Source organism: Schistocerca nitens, chromosome 8, assembly GCF_023898315.1.
Source record: "Schistocerca nitens isolate TAMUIC-IGC-003100 chromosome 8, iqSchNite1.1, whole genome shotgun sequence".
Taxonomy (NCBI): Eukaryota; Metazoa; Arthropoda; class Insecta; order Orthoptera; family Acrididae; genus Schistocerca; species Schistocerca nitens.
The window spans coordinates 346,972,028-346,991,632 of record NC_064621.1 but is presented as its reverse complement, the minus strand read 5'-3'; the positions used below and the strand labels follow the sequence as shown (position 1 = coordinate 346,991,632).

The 19,605-nt window shown below is 43.2% G+C and overlaps 1 protein-coding gene across 4 annotated transcripts in view; it reads left to right on the top strand.

The window, feature by feature from the left end:
* Positions 1-19,605, top strand: part of LOC126198541 (solute carrier family 2, facilitated glucose transporter member 1-like) — a 556,822-nt gene that overhangs the window by 303,567 nt on the left and 233,650 nt on the right. The window contains exon 1 of one of the 4 annotated variants that reach the window (XM_049934946.1): positions 4,243-4,366. The exons of the other annotated variants lie outside the window; for them this stretch is intronic. Coding sequence (XP_049790903.1) covers positions 4,346-4,366 — 21 coding nt within the window. The 5' untranslated portion in view covers positions 4,243-4,345. Of the gene's footprint in view, positions 1-4,242; positions 4,367-19,605 lie in introns of those variants that run through there. 4 annotated transcript variants of the gene reach the window in all.

Here is a 19,605-nt window from a genome sequence, read left to right as displayed (position 1 = left end):
TCTGGGCTTTAATGTGTTTTTGTCACCTGAGCTATCCGAATTTTAGCAGTTACAGCACAGGCTTTAGATAGTTTTCTACCCTTTATTCACCGTAGTGACATGGCGAAAGACATATAATTTTCAACCCTGGGCACCGATATCCTAGAAACTGCTATTGAACGGCCTCTTAAAAAAATGAGGATGGTTATAGTTATTCAGTTAACTGTCTACTTTAGTTGTTGCCTTTCAAGGAGCGTTTCAGGCACTCTCATTATTAATTATAGTTTTACCGACCTACTAATGCCGTTTAGGCTCCTGTTTGTCAAGTAACTTCAAGGACGACGCATCACGTACCCTAGAAAACGTGAATTTTTAGTCATGATTTGGGAGCTTAAGACCTTAACGGTTTTAAGCTCTACAACCGAACAAAAAGTATACGTTACGAGATATATAGATCTCGTAACGTATAATTTTTCTTTGGCCGCCAATGATCTGGCATTCTCAACAGATATCTATACCACTTTAATGATTTTTTTTCAATCCTATCACTTTTTCGCTTGTATTCGTTATAGCTACCACTTGGTCATTAGTTTGTTTCTCGATTCTTGATGTTCTGCTGTTCCCCCGTGAATAATCCATTCCAGTTCTTATTGTTACTTATTCTTGTGCCACCATAAAGAATTCACATACCCTATTTTACCCATGCGAGATCCGAGGCTTCACTCTAGATTCTCTAGAATTAGAGAGCTTTTCTTATAACGAGGTGATGGTCAATTAACCCAACTCACAGCCTTGAAAGCACAGGAGAGTTACTACATTAGCTTTGCCAACTTTCAACCAAAGTGCCAGATTACAGCTTAACCTAGGCCTGGTCTGAATACGGCCTAACCTGTCTGAAACTGGCAAAGACAAAACAATCATAATAAAATAACTGTCACAGTTTTTCCAACCTTTAAACACACATTACAACTGATTCCTAATAATATGAAAGACCAAACAGTCTTTATTGCGAAACGTATCGTAGACTACAGCATATTATGCTACACTGCTAGATAGCAAACAAATTCTCACTGTACCTTGAAAGGCTAATTGAATGGTAGTAATGGTAGTAAATCACAGTTCGTTTGATGCATCGCCACCTGATGCATCTTTGAATGAAAATACAATGAAAACTACAAGTGTATTCGGAAAGTTGCCACTTAAACTTGATGGACAAGTAGGCCACGCACAGTGTCTAGTTTACAGAGATTGCATTATTGAGTACAGATCTGGCAAGCAAATAGATAACAGTGGAGTCGAATTGTAGTCTTGAGTAGTCGTGGAGAGAGAGTATTGTATCGTGGAAGAACGAGCAGCTTGGAATTTAAAAATTTGTGGTTAGTTCCTATGGGACCAAACTGCTGACGTCATCGATTCCTAGGCCTACACACTACTTAATCCAACTTTAACTTACACTGAGGACAAAACAAACACACACACACACACACACACACACACACACACACACACACACACACGAGGGAGGGGACTCGAACTTCCGAGGGGGGAGCCACGCGAACCGAGTCAAGGCGCCCTTAGACCACGCGGCACGAGCAGCTTGTATAGCGGATGTGCCGCACAGAGATCTCTGTTAGAGATGTTCCATGATGTGTAACCTGATAATGAAGGATAATTTTTAAGATGCTTGTATAAATAGAGAGCATTTCAGGAAAAGATAATTTATTTTGAGTTTGTGAGCAGCAAGCCCGAGTTCATTAATTATTGCTGTGCAAAGATTTCATTGGGTCTAATATTATCTACGTGTTAGAATTCAGGGAGAATATTCAATCATGCGTTCATTGTTATCCTTCCGCCTTTTAGGTTAGTTAAATACATTGGGGTGACAATAGTCATGGGAAAACGATAAGCACGTATGCAGATCGCGTAGTGTCGCGTACACAAGGATAAAAGGACAGTGCTTTAGCGGAACTGTCATTTATACTCAGATGATTCGTGTCAAAATGTTTGCGACGTGTTGATGGACGCACGACGGACATTAACAAGATTTTGGCCTCGGAATGGTAGTTGGAGCCAGAGGCATGGGAAATTCCATTTCGGAAATGGTTCGGGAAGTCAATATTCCGAGGTCCACAGTTTCAAAAGCGTCCCGAGAATACCAAATTTCAGGCATTACCTCTCACCACAGACAACACTGTGATCGACGGCCTTCGGTCAATGATCGAGAGCAGCGGTGTTTGCGTAGTGTTGTCAGTGCTAACAGACAAGCAACGCTACGTAAAATAACATCAGGAATCGATGTGGGACATATGATGAACGTATGAGTTAGGGCGTTAACAGGCTATGGCATCACATTTGTGGCCGACTCGAGTGCCTTTGCTAACAGCACGACATCGCCTGCAGCGCCCCTCCTGGCTCGTGACCGTGTCGGTTGGACCCCAGACGACTGCAGAACAGTGGCCTAGTCAGATGAGCACCGCTTTAAATTCGTAAAAGCTGTTGGTAGAGTTAGAGTGTGGCGCAGACTCCACGAAGCCATGGACTCAATTCGTCGTCAAGGCATTGCGCGAGCTGTGTGGGCTGTGTTTACATGGAGTGATCTGTGTACCCTGGTCCAGCTGAACCGATCGTTGACTGAGAAATGGTTATGTTCGGCTACTCGGAGACCATCTGCAACCATTCATGGACTTCACGTTCCCAAACAACGAAGCAACTTTTATGGATACCATTACGCCATCGGGCCACAGTTGTTTGCGATTGGTTTGAACATTCTGGACAATTCGAGCGGATGATTTGGCCATTCAGATCGCCCTACATTAGTCCCATCGCATATTTGTAGACTAAATCGAGATATCAGTACGTGCATAAAATCCTGCCTCGGCAACACTTTTGCAATTGAGGACTGATATGCAGGCACCATGGCTCAGTATTTCCGCACGAGACTTCCAACGACTTGTCGAGCCCATGCCGCATCGAGTTGCTGCACAGCGCCGGGCAAAACGAAGTCCAACACGATATTAGGAGGTATCCCATGACTTTTGTCATCTGATTGTATGCTACCAGTGAAAAGCCGTTTGTTGTTGTTGTTGTTGTTGTTGTTGTTGTTGTTGTGGTCTTCAGTCCTGAGACTGGTTTGATGCAGTTCTCCATGCTACTCTATCCTGTGCAAGCTTCTTCATCTCCCAGTACCTACTGCAATCTACATCCTTCTGAACCTGTTTAGTGTATTCATCTCTTGGTCTCCCTCTACGGTTTTTACCCTCTACGCTTCCCTCCAATACTAAATTGGTGACCCCTTGATGTCTCAGAACATGTCCTACCAACCGATCCCTTCTTCTAGTCAAATTGTGCCACAAACTTCTCTTCTCCCCAATTCTATTCAATACCTCCTCATTAGTTATATGATCTACCCATCTAATCTTCAGCATTCTTCTGTAGCACCACATTTTGAAAGCTTCTATTCTCTTCTTGTCTAAACTATTTATCGTCCACGTTTCACTTCCATACATGGCTACACTCCATACAAATACTTTCAGAAACGACTTCCTGACACTTAAATCTATACTCGATGTTAACAAATTTCTCTTCTTCAGAAACGCTTTCCTTGCCATTGGCGCTCTACATTTTATATCCTCTCTACTTCGACCATCATCAGTTATTTTGCTCCCCAAATAGCAAAACTCCTTTACTACTTTAAGTGTCTCATTTCCTAATCTAATTCCCTCAGCATCACCCGACTTAATTCGACTACATTCCATTATCCTCGTTTCGCTTTTGTTGATGTTCATCTTATATCCTCTTTTCAAGACACTATTCATTCCGTTCAACTGCTCTTCTAAGTCTCTGACAGAATTACAATGTCATCGGCGAACCTCAAAGTTTTTAAAGCCGTTTATCGCAGCAAAATCCCCAGGCTCTACAAACAGATATCTCTCCGCAGAAGTGTCAATCCACACAAGTATTCCACTCTGCTGAGGCCTGTCCGGCCAGGGTAGCCCTGTCGGTAGCTGAGTTACCACCAGCGTAGCCATCAGCTTCATTGGAGAATGCGTACACTCCCACCCGTTACTGAAGATACCCTCGGTAAGGCAGTAGCCCTTGGGATGGGCCGATACAGATTGTCTGGCAGAAAGTGAATACCCTCTAGTCCAGTGGGATGGTAAACGATGCCAGACTGAGAGCAGACTTTGGCACCTGTAGCCGCGGCTGGTTACCGCGGGAACCGGTCGCGCCGCGGCGCCAACCCAGTACAGGCCAGGCTCGGCAGTGGGTTTGCCTCTGCTCGCTATAAGAGGCGCCCGCGACCGCGCGCGCGAGCCAGTCCCGCTAGCAGACGCCGCGCCACGCCAGCCTCGCTACGCGCAACGCCATGGGAGCCAGCAAGCTGAAGGTAGGCGCGCCTAAAGCGTACTTCATGTGAACAAGTACCTCCACAAGCTGTCCCTGCAGTCGAGCAGTCGTCGTGTGCTCTCATGCTTGAAATTACTGAGAAACGTCACGCACTGAGCTTGTCCATGACTGGTTCAGAACATGTCAAGAGGCACGATGCGCACGGAGAAGTTCGCTGCTTCTTCCGTCCTCTGTGCTTCACATTCATCTTTCGAAGATATGATGCTTGTGATTAGAGATCGTTGCCGTTGTGAAGCCTAGTGTTCCCACGGTAGGGCAGAGTGAAAAAGTAACCGAAGGTGACGTCCAAGTATATTCTGGCAAGAAGCCTAATTCTGTCACCGTTGATGGATAATCGTCATCTCGACGTCATCATTCCGTAACGCTTTGCGTGCCATGTTTGGGATGCACCTCAGCAAAGTGTCAATTATTTTGTACGATTTTTACGCCTTCAGCGTCCCTAATCATTTGTGCAAGTGATGAATGTTTCTCAATAAACCATACAGACCCTTCGCCCCTCTTCGCAACGTCACCTCAAACGTTGTCACCACTGCTACCTCAGACCAGTATCGACAAAGTGACCGAACTACGTAATCTTAGAGCCAAGTCTGCTGTTACTGTAATAAAATGTTTCGTAGGTATGCAGTAATTCCGTGGAAGCGTTTCGATCGCTAAAAGCTTTATTTATGACGCGTTTTGAGTAATCAGCATCAGATAAAATATGCTTAAGAAACCTCATACAAGTGAGAAATACAATAAAACGTACAATCTTAAGTACAGTTGTTCTTAAGCGTATTTGCAAAAGATATTGTTAGACGTATCCTCTTCTCAATGTTTTCCAAATACCTCTTCCTGGGCCGTCCTCTTCCTCCCTTTCCCAGTCGTTTGCCTTCGGGCTATTAACGATGAGTAGGCGACGTGTCCAATAAATTTTATTTTTCTGTTTTCCATTTCTTTAGTAATCTTCTTCTTCGCTGACTGCCCTTAAGACTTCCAGGTTTGGTTTTCCTTTCCGTCCAGCTCGCTTTTGTCATTTTCCATCATATTCACGTTTCAACAGCTTCAGGTCGATTCCTTTACAATCCAACCAAAGCGGTTCAGTTTCATATAGCAGCGTACTCCATTACAAGCAATTCTCCAAAGGATTTTCTGACACATAGGATCATATGTTTACTGGTGAAAATGTTTTTTTTTTTTACTCAAAAACATCTGTTTTGCCAGTGCAGTCCTTCTCTTTATTCCCATGAAATATCTATTGTCCTCTGTGATTATTTTACCGAGATAACAGAATTCTTTCACCTGGTCAGTTCTGACATGATACATTTTTATACTGACTTTAATTTGTTTCACGTTTTTCGTATTACCATTACTTTCTTTTTCCATCCGTTGACTTTGAATGCACCGTTTCGTCGATATTTAGATTAGTAGATATGAGCAGCTAACTCGATTAGTTAGAAAATGATGAGGAGGAGGAGTAAGGCCTTTCTTTTATTTTTTTTTATTTTTTGGAGAAACAACGGTGCATTCTCCTGAACTGATTTAATGAAATAATGGAGACCCTTCCTCGGTATGGGCGAAGTGAACTATGTTCCTCCGGAAAATGAATCACGACTCAAGCACTTCACTACTTCGCTCCATTGTAAATCATGCTGCGAGGAAGTTCTTTTGTAAGGTCGTTGTTTAGCCAGTGAACACTTCACCAGAAATATAAACGTGTGTTTTAAGAACAGAGAAAACAGTATCTGTGAAAATATAAGCCGTAGTTTGGTATCTGTGTTTAAAATATAGTGTGCACTGGACTTCCAGCTGTGTAGATCGAGAAAATTATTTTTTTAACTTTAATCAAAATAATGGCGACCCAGCTGCTAATTGCAATGGATCGTCTTTGTCCTTTATAGCCTTATTCACTGATCGAGAACAACACCGAGAATTGATAATATGTTCTAGTTACGTGTTAGAACGGAAAATGTGTTCACTTTTTTATAGTCGTGTGGGTTGTGCGGTCCTAATTCTTTAACTGTTCCATTAAGGAATTGCAACTTCGGCTGCGTCCACTACCCTAGAGAAGTGCAGCTGGGCAACAACAAATTATATAACAAGAAGGGTCATGGCCTCTGTTGTACATATGACGTACTCATGTGCGTGTGTGGTTCGTACGTGACATTATTTATTTCCGATCAACAGGTCAACTGAACACAGCACAATATACAGCTGGTTTCCAATGACAAACACTCACGAATTTCTTTGAAATTTTCCTCTGTATTTGCTAGTCTCTTATTAAAATTGTCTGTTTGCAAGTCCATGTGCGAATTCGTTGCTGGTTAAGAGAGAACGTGTCGAGAAATTGTGTGTTGTGAATTTCGCAACTTTACAGATTCCATATAAATCTGCAATACAAGCTGAGAAACGTTTGGTGCTCTCTCTCTCTTTTGTATCAGACTCACATAGTTCCTGACCTCTCATTTTTCAGACCAAAATTTTTGATGGGTTTTTTGTTGACAATATTACAGGAAGTAAATCTTTTGCCGTAATCAGTTTCGAGGCTAAAGCCACGATACCATATGATCATCATTGCCATCTAGGCCTAACGACTGCAATGAAACCACAAAACATGAAATATATACTTGTAGTTTATCTCTTTGCAGTTTTTTGCCTGTGTTTTAGTGATGACGCACCTCTACTACAGACGCCGTAAGTAGACATTCAGTGTTTTGTCGCAAGTGGCACGAAAAAAAAAGTTGGAACTTCATTATATTTTATCAAAACTGGATGTGTTTCACGCGGGGTGTTATCCTCGATTCTTATTTATAAAAAATGGATTGATTTCCTCTCTGTAGATTGATGTTTTTTACTATTTCATGGCCGGTTTCGGGCAATGTCACCCATCTTCAAATCAGTTAAAAAATAAAAATAAATGAAAATTGAGTTCTAATTCTGTCTTTGCGGTATTACAAAGCTAAATACCTTTTTTCTCTATCAAATTATGTTGTATGTTATAGCAGTTTTTGTATAGAAATATAGTAGCTATGTACCACTGTAAACGCAGGATTTGAACCCAATTGTCATTTATTTTTACTGTTTAACAGATCTGAAATCGGTCATGAAGTAATAAAAAGAGCAATCGACAGACAGAAAATAAGCCTATTTTGTGCTTCAGTATATGTCGCTTCATGTATATTTTGATACTTCAGACGTTCTGCCCCTTCTCGGATGCTCAGCCGTGCGTCCCCATCGATCCTCAACACAATGAGAACTGAAACAAACCCGCGACACGGCGTCGATGGCTTTGATGTCCCCCGTTTCTGTCATTACAGGTGTGTTTGCTGGTGCCTTACCAAAAAGTAGATAGCAGTGTTTACGGAGGAATTAGTGCGCTGTGGCGGCAGAAGGCTGCGGTGGAAGGACGTGGCCTTGTGGAGCACGCTTACCGCTGGCCGGCTGGAAATCCAGCAGCTGCTGCTTTGAAAACACCCGCCACGCCCACGGTCGTGCTTCAGCTTATAACGTGACTGTCGGCATTTTATATAATTTAGTAGTGCCGATTTATGCAAAAATGTGACCTTTGGTATCGGACTACCCAACGCCGTGCTAAAACTAAATTTCAAGTACACGGAAAATTACTGTTTTTTTGCTCAAAAACAGACAATTTTGAAATTAGTAATAAACAAAATACAGCACAGGAGTGTTAGTGAAAGTCTTCAAACTGTATTGCTTGTGTCACTTTAGATTACACAGCGACTTACAGTCATAGTATACAAAATATCTATTCACACTGTGACACCTAGCCGGCCGATGTGGCCGAGCGGTTCTAGGCGCTTCAGTCTGAAACCGCGCGACCGCTACGGTCGCAGGTTCGAATCCTGCCTCGGGCATGGATGTGTGTGATGTACTTAGTTAGGTTTAAGTAGTTCTAAGTCTAGGGGACAGATGACCTCAGATGTTAAGCCCCATAGTGCTCAGAGCCATTTGAACCATTTTTTGAACTCGCGTCGGTTGTCAAATGCCACAGCCCATTAAGCTAAATTTGCCCGCACTGTCCTAACGTATACGCTCGTCGTACGTCCCACATTGACTTCTGCGGTTTTTTCACGCACAGCTGCTTGTCTGTTAGCACTGACAACTCTAAGCAAACATCGCTGATCTCGGGCGTTAAGTAAAGTCCTATGGTCACTGCCTTTTCTGTGGTGAGAGGTAATGTCTGAGATTTGGTATTCTTGGCACACTCTTGGCTCTGTGAATCTGAGAATATTGCTTTCCCTAACGATTTCCGAAATGGAGTGTCCCATGCTGTAGTTTCAACTACTATTCTAAGCTCGAAGTATTAATTCCCATCGTGCAGCCATAATCTCGCCGAGAACCTTGTCACATGAATCACCTAAGTACAAATGACACCTCCGCCAATGCACTGCCTTTTTTTCCTTCTGTACGCGATACTACCGCCATATCGCTTTTGAAACCCTAGTATACAACTGAACTATTAATTAAGCAAGATAACTGTATGTACAAAAAATACTGTGCAGTATGATCTGTTTGATTCAGTGCCAAATGTTTTATAAAGTGGATTAGAAAAATAACCAAGTTAACACCCGGATCCATTTTACTGATTTAAATGAAGATGGTGCCTACATTTACAGTAAAAAGATTTTTATTTCTTGGGAAAAAGTACTTTACAATGAAAAGGGCCTTTTATCTTGGTTGTTGTCTTAGTTGTCGTGTTTTAGCGGTACATAGCCTTCATGTCTTTCATCGTTCATTTTATGGCAATATCACATGAATGATTCCTTAGTGGTCTTCTTCTTCTGATATTGCCGTATATGGCCATGTTCCAAGTTAATTTCCCTTGTGCATTCCTTTATCGTCACAGACCCGTGCTGCTGCTGCTGCTGCTCTGCGTCGAGCATATCACACAACAAACTCCACAGACGTTAATTGTGCTCAAAGCTATGACAAAAATAAAAACTCTGCTTAGCGAGTGTAGCTCCCGTGCAGCCATTTTAATTCGTTATACACGTTGCATTTGCTTTCATTACATATTTATGGTTTCTACATTATTAATCTTTTGAAAGAACTAATCACAAGAATAATATCAGCATTTAAGGGTTTCTGCATATAGGAAAATGAAAACTTTGTGCAAACAGTTCTTTGCATTTCTAACAGACGGCGTTACTGGATACATTCACAGAATACTGGCGACTGCTTTCAAATATCTCGAATTCCGCTGTGAACTGAAATTTACAAATATACGAATAAAATTTATACTGTGTTTTCATGTTCCAAAAGTGAGTGTATTTAAATATGTATTATGTGTATTTAATTGTGTCATCACATATTCGTACAGATAGCTACCTCTGATCTGATTCACTTACCTTCCTCCAAAGCAACAAGTCCATGTCTGCTTGCGCAGTGCTGTTTCCGTTCCATTTTCTTCTCAACTTTGCCAACAAGGGCTGAAGATCTGATGTGCCGCCATACTTCTCCGTGACTTCTGTTACAATTTCCCTCTATCTTCGTGAAATATTTCACTCTAAACACTAAGACTTGCTGTAAGGCCCAAGGACTTACGAGCTGTAAAATGCAGCAAAATGATACGCTGATAAACTGAAAAACCTACAGTAGATAAGAAATTCCCAATATTGAACATACAACAAATACTTGACAATTTGCATATTATCTTCCGCTGAGCACCTCGTTCTGGTATCTTGACTGGACTGTGCAATTTTTAGGGGTATCACAACTGGTGTTAGAAGTTCCAATTTGCAGAAAATCGGTTACATAGGAACTGACAGTTAAAAAAAATCCTCGCAGAAGGGTGAAATTCTTCTGATAAAAACTCCGAGCACTGCACTTTCACTTACATACTGAAGGACTTGCGCTAGGGTGAGAGGTATTGCCGGAAGAGAGAGTATGTTCCCTAGGGTTGAGGAGTATGGGTAGAAAGAAAAGGGTCTGTTAGGGAGGGAAAACTATGGAGACGAGAGGTAGGAGCTGAGGTGGATAGCGGGAAATATAGTCGGTGGGTAAGACAGAGGGTTAGGATTAGTATGTCGTGTGGGTAGGGTAATGGTTGCAAGAGGAAAGGGATGGGGTGGATGGAGACAGAAAGAAAGAGGGGAGTCCTGATGTGGAGTGGGATAAGTGGGGAAGAGTTAAAGTCGGTAGGAGGGATAAATATGAGGGCGGATATTGTCTGGGAGGGGGAGTGGGTTGAAGTGTCATTGGGGTAAGATATGGAGTGTGTGTAATGGTAGGGACGGCGGGATGTGTTTGTGAAGGCGCAGCCGCCCGGTATTAGCCGAGCGGTCTCAGGCGCTGCAGTCATGTGCTGTACGGCTGATCCCCGGGGGGGGGGGGGGGGTTCGAGTCCTCCCTGTGTGTGTGTATTTAGGATAATTTAGGTTAAATAGTGTGTAAGCTTAGGGACTGATGACCTTAGCAGTTAAGTCCCATAAGATTTCACACACATGTGAACATCTGTGAAGGCGCAGCAGCATACCAGGGTTGGTGATCAGAGGGGAGACAATGGGGTGATTGGAATCTAGTTTGCGGACAGTGTAGGAGATGCGGAGGTGTTCTATGTGGGTGAGGTGGTGTGGGAATTTGATGAGATGGTAAAGGATCTAGGTGGGTGAAGTTAAAAGGATGCAGAAAGCGAGGCGGAGTGCATGGCATTGGAGTATTTGGAGAGACTTACAGGCCTTTTGTGGGGCGGAGATCCAAGCAACATTTGCATGGCAGAGGATGGGTCCCATCTGGGTTTTGTGGATGTGGAGAGTAGTGGAGGGATGTAATCCCCAAGTTCGGCAAGTTAGTAGCTGAGGTTTCCACATTAGTCGTCGCATAGTGCACTGAGTACATCATTTCACATTTGCACCTGCCATCCAAGAACAAGTAATCCCTGCAACATTCTTTGTCATGCCGCAACATTAGTCAGATACTATGAATTATAAGGGGCGTTCAAAAAGAAACAAGCCGGAGTCTCGAATGCGCGAACCGATGACAGGAGGGTCATATCGTGGCGTGTGTAACGAGGTGTGGTTCCGACCAGAGCGTGGAAGTTCATAGCCCGTCGCTAGAGGGCACACGTGCACGTCACGTGACTATACAGAGGTAGCAGCAGTCTGTATCAATTATCCAACGCTGCCAGTCACATTGCAAATAGTGACATGGAGGCGTCAACAGAAGTGCAAAGAGGTGTTGTTCGTTTACTGACAGCGGAAGGAGTAGGAGGAACGGACATTCATCGACGAATGTCACAAGTGTACGGAGAACACTGCATGTCCCTTGCAAGGATCAAGGCGTGGCACAAGCGCATGAGGGACGCACGGGTGTCGTTAGCCGATGATGCACTGTCAGGAGCACCACACTGCATTACCGATGACATCGTCCAGCTGGTGAATGCACTCATCACCCAGGACCGCCGAGTGACAGTGAAAGCCATAGCCGCCGTGGTCGCGTCGGAAGTGTTCACACCATCAAGAAGGAACGACTGCACATGCGCAAAGTGTGTGCCCAATGGATGCCCCTCAGTCTTCAACCACGGCAGGAGGCATGTCGAACGGCCCACTGTCTTGCTCATCGGCAGCGCTATGCTTGGGAATGGAATGCGTTCCTGCCAGGAGTGGTGGCTGGAGATGAGTCATGGTGTCATCACTTCGAACCAGAATCAAAACGACAAAGTCTCTAGTGGAAGCATCCCGGGTCACCACCACCAAAAAAAGCCAAGCCCATCCACACGAGTGCAGGGAAGGTTATGCTGACGTTCTTCTCTGACCGAGATGGGCCTCATCTGATTCATTTCCTGCAGCACGGGACAACAGTGAATGCCCAGCGTTACTCGCAAACCTTGACCACTCTTCGCCAAGCTATCAAATCAAAACGACGAGGCAATCTCACCCTTGGGGTCATTCTGCTCCACGATAGTGTAAAGCCTCCCACGGCCGACACAGTCGCGGCACTCCTGCAGAAATTCAAATGTGAGGTTCTCGGCCACCCTCCATACAGTCCGGACCTATCTCCTTGTGATTACGCCATTTTTAGTCCCCTCAAAAAGGCTCTGAGCGGCAAATGATTCACCTCGGATGACGACGTCCAGCTGTACGTGCGGAACTGGTTAACATCGCAGCCTCAGTAATTTTATGAGACAGCCATTCACCGCCTTATGTCACAGTGGGACAAGTGTCTCAATAGCCAGGGTCAATACTTCTAACATACAGGTACTGGTTTCTGTAATTATGCCTCCGGCTCGTTTGTTTTTGAACGCCCCTTATACCTTTCCATGCACAAGCTGCCTTTCACACCACAGCAGTACAGCTGCAATTTTTGAAGTGTTGCCGTGACAGGGAAGCATGGATTGCTGATGAATGGCGTCGTATTGTGTTCAGCTACGAATCGCAGTTCTGCACTTTCCCGCATGACCAACGTCGGTGAGTATGGCAGTGACCCAACGTCGTGGAGAGGCAGAGATCCCTTACTCCTGGCGTAACGATGTGAGCAGCAGTTGGGTATGTCTTCAGGCTGCGGCTGATAATGTTTGAGAGAACTCTGAAGGCACTTCCATACGTCACATACATCCTGCGTTCTTATGCGTCATTTCTGATGCGACAGTATATTGATGTTTTTCGCTCTGAAAAGGACGATGCTCACCCAGACACGGTGTGCGTGTGTGCGTGTGCGTGTGCGTGTGTGTGTGTGTGTGTGTGTGTGTGTGTGTGTGTGTGTGTGTGTGTATATGTGTATGTATGAATGAGTGAGTGAGTGAGCTGTCTGCATGGTGGTGAGGTATTCCCCGAGACCAGCAACTTTGCCAGCCCTATCGCCGATAGAACATTTATGCGACCATCTCGGTCGTTAGCTCTATCTCTGCGCTAGTATCCAGGATACGTAGGACCAGTTAGAAGAGTTGTGGGTCAGCTTGCCTCAGGAAATGATACAGCGGTTTTTTTGACACCGATACTAATCAAATCAGCGCACGCAGCCATTCCAGAGGGAGTGCAACGTCATACTGACAAGTGGACTCATACTTCCAAGTTATTTGTAAATTTGCCTGGCTCCTCTAATCATTGAAATAAAGTTACATACTCTTTCAACCTGTGAATTTTCATTGCGTTTCCTCCTCCCCTTCTGAGGTTTTCGCTTTTTCTTTCAAAAAAATGGCTCGGAGCACTATGGGACTCAACTGCTGAGGTCATTAGTCCCCTAGAACTTAGAACTAGTTAAACCTAACTAACCTAAGGACATCACAAACATCCATGCCCGAGGCAGGATTCGAACCTGCGACCGTAGCGGTCTTGCGGTTCCAGACTGCAGCGCCTTTAACCGCACGGCCACTTCGGCCGGCGCTTTTTCTTTCAAGCGGTGTACATGATGAACAAGGTTGGTACACTTTAATCAAAAGTACAGTTCTATTCATCAAAAGTACCAGCTTAAGGCTCGTAATAAATTAAAGACACGCTTCAGCACAAGTCAACAAAGTACCGACTGGAGCGACAAGACAAGTTGCGGCCAGACAGTCGGCGAGAGGGTGCAGTTCAGGAAGTAGCGGCACGGTGGCAATGATATAACAATGGAAGCCGTGCGGCTGAGTCTTTCCGAAACCTGTAGGTGGGTCATGTGCTGAGGCGTCATTTTAGTTCGTCAGCTGATCGCGACCTCTTGGCGCACTGTATCCTAACTTTCGTGGTTGCCACCATGGACGCGTTTGGAAACTCATTTCGGAATTTTCGCGTACTCTACCAGTTTTTGCAATGAATAAGCTTTATATTTAGAGTTGTTAGGCGTGCTCAAAAGTTGGGACACGGAGTCTGTTTCATAATGTGGACCAAAATCCAAGATCTGACAGATTCAGTAACTTCCGCAGCATATGTCACCCAGTACATTATGTTTAGGAGGATGTCACATTAGAAACGACTGCAAGACCAGTTGCTCTAAGATTGTACAATACTACAACTAATGCACACATTTGGTACACAAACCATTTACCAAACTGAGCAGAAATAGCACATTATCCGACAGCGCTGTTTTCTACTGGAAACTATCGTTTGTGGAAGAAAGAAAGGAAATCCAAAATGTTATATGGAAACAATTTTATAATGTTAGTAACCTGAAGAACGCCATACATATTTGTAAATGCAGAAGAAATATTTAAACGCGAAAATATTGCAATGTCATATTACAGCATAAATGTCAAGCTCCTAATAGTTGCCACATTGTTAATACGTTTTGTAGAATTAACCTTACCCAGTGTTGTGAAGTTGGAGTGATCAAGGAAAAATTATCTTGGAAAAACAACATTTCAGGTAGTCTTTAGAACAATTCACACTCTTGTCACATATTTGGGTTTGAGAGAAAGGAAAGATTAAGTTTCAACGTCCTGTTGACGATAAGATCATTAGAGAAGGACTAGATTATGACTGTCAGAAAGACAAAATAAGAAACATCAAACTGGGTACGCGACTATCGACGCGCTGTACTTTTTTTCATGCACTGAGCAATAGCTTGCAGAGAATGTACACAGATCTAAGAGCCTTCTCGTCTCGAAAACGCTGAGTCATTATTGAGCTACTCTTAGGCAATAAGTGCGTGAAATGACATCAGTGTGGCGAGTGCAACAGCTAATCCAAGCCTCAGCCAGCTGCGCATAGAGGCAGTTAGTGCAGCCCGGGTGAAACTGTAGACCGGACCGCGAATGTGGGTCGCGTTGCAACACGACTGCGCCTGTCCGGTCGGCGGCAACATACGGCACATCCATACCTGTAGGCTTTGATGCATCATGATCGTGCCGTCGTCACAAATCCTAACACATACTAGAGTCGCAAATTTATCGGTGCAGGATACGTGATCAATGACTGAAAACAATTAACACCTATTACGAAGTGTGCTGGTGTGAAAATCATTGATGTACAAATGGAGATGGCGTAAGTTTGAGTGTCGCTTTACTGCAACATAAGATCTATAATAATGTATGTTGGAGAAGAGCTGTGAATTTCTTCCAGATATTGTTTCCTGAGATCCAACACTCAGTTATCGATCGAAGTATTCTGAAATATCTGAATTATAGATTGTTAATATGGTAATAAGAGATAACAGTAACTGTAAGAAGGTGATTATACCACATTAAAAACTTCATTTGTTGTATCTACTTGGTTTCGAAGTGGTACAACTCTTGTCATTAATTCCTCCCACGGTTCTGAATGAGTCGGAGACAATACGTTCGCGTAAAATAATTTGCTTGCGTAAATTGAAAAACAAAACGCTGCAGAACATTTCACGGCAGTCTGAAAGCACCTCATTAGTTGCTTGGCTAATAGTTCCGCACTTAACATAAATATCTTTTAGCTTCAACACATTTCTTCCCTTGACCTATGTACGTTTGCAGCTGCAACACAAAACTCAAGGTGCAACTGCGTTCAAGGAGAGCCATTACATTCGTACACAGCTCATCGTATTCTCCTCACACAGCTTATGACGCAAGAGACTACCCAGAGAAAAACGAAGAGGACTTCTGGAGCTCGAGCAGGAGATGACACTGGTCAGAAGAGGCGCTTTACTGTGCCGGTAATTTACTTCGCTCAAGCAGTTTAGCAGCATTGGACGGATTACCCTCCCCTGTAGACAACCTTATGCTTGACTATGACTATTTCCTGATAGCATTATGATTATTACTCCTGTCACAAGCGTTGCTAATACTGATAATACTGTTAAATGTAAAATATACATAGTACAATGATCAAGTAAGTGAGTAAGTATGCATACACGGTGAAGATTCTCAGAGTGTCATCGGCAAGAAACGGGCATCTCTTATTGCGCTGTCTACTTTCTACGGAAGTTGCTCCTTGGTACAGGACAGTGGACAACATGTACTCTTTCACTGATGTTTAGTGGACTGTTCATTTCTGCAGTTCTTTGGCTCATACTCCCGTAGTTAGAGTATTCTCTCCTTAGACGTGTATTCTTACTGAAAGTAGAAACAGCAGCTAAACGCAGTTAATTGCTTTACTTCTTAATAAATAGCACCTTTACAGGTTTAAATCTGACTGGTTCACCTTCAGACGGCTGCCCACATACGTTTTATGTCATTTACTTAGTGCTGACTACAAAGGTCATCGGTCCCAATGTGTGGCGATAGTTTCTTAGCGTGGTTGTGATCTTTAACAATAACTGTTATTAGAAAAATTATAAAATAAAAACTAATTTTTTGTCTGCGGCTTCGTCCGCGTGTATGTATACAGGCTGACATAAATGTTAGCTCGCTGCATTAGCCATTCTTGCGACCCTGTTAAAGCATTCGACAACACGCATGAGAGATTACGCTCCATACTTTTAAAATATTCCAAGTCAACTTAATACGGGAAAGAAATATCACCAGATCGTTCTAGAATGTTTTTACGCCATCCTTTCTCATTCCTGCCACACTCCTAGTTGTAGTAGGGGTATCTTATTCTCACAGTGTTCTTATAACATATTAAGAGTCACATATACACCAGATTTTGTTGAAATCGCTCCAGGAGTTGCTGAGTCATGCTTTTATGTCACTTTTTCATTCCCACTCTAGCCATAGGGATACCGGAGACGTCCTATTACGTCCTATTGTCACAGTGAGTTTTTCCAGTGATACGTGTACCAAGTGTGGTAGAAATTGCTTCAGTCGTCAGAGAGATACGCCGATACGTCACTGTACTTGCTCACGCCAATAGACACACCCCACACCAAGGGGTAGAACTTTATAGCCGCTGTCATCAATACGCCTAGCGCTCCAGAAAATTATGAATTCGATACTAATATGGGTCGTTATCTAATATTTTTACAGGCCACGGCTTTTCTCACCCACACGCACCCGTAGTGTTGAAAGAGGTATAGTTCCCGCACATTAGTTCTATACGAATAATGACTCATGTATATACAAAATTTGGTTGAAACTTTCTCACGTTGCTGAGTTATACTGCAATGTCTTACCCTTTTCACCCACAACCCTGTTGGAAGTAGGTGGTTTCAACTCAGTAAAGTTTCATCGCTAGCGGATGAATGGTATAGAAAAGCATAGAAGACGAACAAAAGGAATAATGTTCACCTTTATGTATTAAGTGACGGGCTGAAGCACTACAATTGTGCACAAGCGTCATACGATCGAAGTATCAAGGTGTGACTGTGAATCTCTGTGCAGTTTTACTCTCCAGTGTCCATTCTCTCTCCTGTTTTCCCTAGCTGTACTAGACCTATCGCTGACATCAGTCCTGCTAACACGATTCAGGATTTACGATGTAAGTAGCACATGTAAAGTAGGTTACCACCCCCACCACCACCATCAGCCTGTGCATTACGATCTTGAGCTACACGCATCCGTCGCTGCTCCTTTACGTTTTCTGCTCTGACCTACCATCTTCCATTTTGTTGTAGCGCAGTCATTTCTTATTTCGTAAAATCTAGCAAAGGAATCACTTCATACATGTACCACCCTTTCAACGGGGTACAGGTCCAACCCACCTCATTTTAGTCTTCGCTGCAATCATATATACGTCACCGACTCGTATCCTGATCTGCTTGTTCGTTATTCTAAGTCCATGTCTCACTGCAATATGTCAAAAAGATCACAAACATCCCTTACCTATAGAAAAATTAGTTTTCAATTCCCTGTTTAATTTATCAAAAGCACTCCTTGCCAGTTTTACTCTTCTGTTTATTTTTCTGTTCATCTAGGCATCGTCTTAAACTGCACTAAATACTCGTATTAACAAATTTTCGTTTTGTTCTGTGACTTCATACTTTTTTCTTCACAATATGTCGCTTCTACATTATTTAGTATAATTGTAATTGATTTCCAAGCTTACTTTCAAACTTGTTCTATGATTATTGCTGAAGTTCTATCTTCACAAGAGGCAAATTATAAAATATCATCAGAAAAATGTAAATATTTCAGGATGCTTCAATGACGCGAACACCTACTTCGCTTTCCCCAGTTTCGAAATTTGATAATTTTTTTCTAGGACTTCCTAGAATTTCCGCCTCCATTGTTATTTAAATACTCACCTATCTTATTATTATGTGTCAAAAAACTCTGTAGTTCTAACGATAAATAAACTAATATTTTTAAAGTAAAGTGGTCAGCGTGTCTGGCTGCTACACGAAGGACGTGGGTTCTATTCCCGGCACTGCCACGGACTTTACCTTGGTCTCAGGGCTGGTCCGGGGTGTACTCAGACTCTCGAGGCGGGATGAGGAGCTACTTGAATGAGAAGTAAGACTCTAAAGGATCAAGGAACTTGACCACAGAGCGGTGCGCTGACCTCACGCCTCTCCATACCACACCCAATGACTTCACTAGAAGAGGATGACATGGCGGTCGGTAGGTTCCGATTCGCCCACCAAAGCCATAAATGGCGCTCTGATTATTTAGTATAAACTATTTTATATGGAATCGCCTTGTAGTATTTTCATTCCAGTACTGGACTTCCCATTATCCTACATATGTAGCGAGTTCAGAAAGTAAGTTACACATATACTCCCTCGCTAAGACCACTGCGCAACAAGAGCGGCGCATTATTATTATATTTGCATTATCAGACTTAGTTTCGCAGCGGCACGTATAACAGGAGCAGAATGTGAGACTGAAATGGAGCTATAAGTGGAAACGTACTCCCAAAGTTCAAGTAGGCTGGACAGTATTCTTCTTGTGGGCAAGACGAATGTCACGTCCAGCCACAGTAAAATACTGCCAACAATTTGACTAAGACCGCATAGATGTTGATGAGATGGGGTACACCAGATCTTGCACTATTTGATTTCCATGTTTTCGGCAAACTGAAAGAACATCTGGGGGGAGAGAAAGGTTTTCCGACGATGCGGATGTTTACACGTCAGTTCTCGAATGGCTTTGTGATCGTTGATGAAAGAGTGGTAGAATGTTCATACCGTTGTTCGCGGAGACCTGGCAACTATGTTGAAAAATAATGCTATGAAACATATGTCGCTACGGTCGCAGGTTCGAATCCTGCCTCGGGCATGGATGTGTGTGATGTCCTTAGGTTAGTTAGGTTTAAGTAGTTCTAAGTTCTAGGGGACTGATGACCTTAGAAGTTAAGTCCCATAGTGCTCAGAGCCATTTGAACCATTTGAAACATATGTGTCACTTTGAAGTGTAGTGCAGCATTCAGTAATAGTTACTTGGCCTGCCATCATAATGTGTAATTTGCTTTCTGAAATTTTCTCGTGATTTTTCCTTAGACGTGCTGTAGTGGCCGTCGTTCA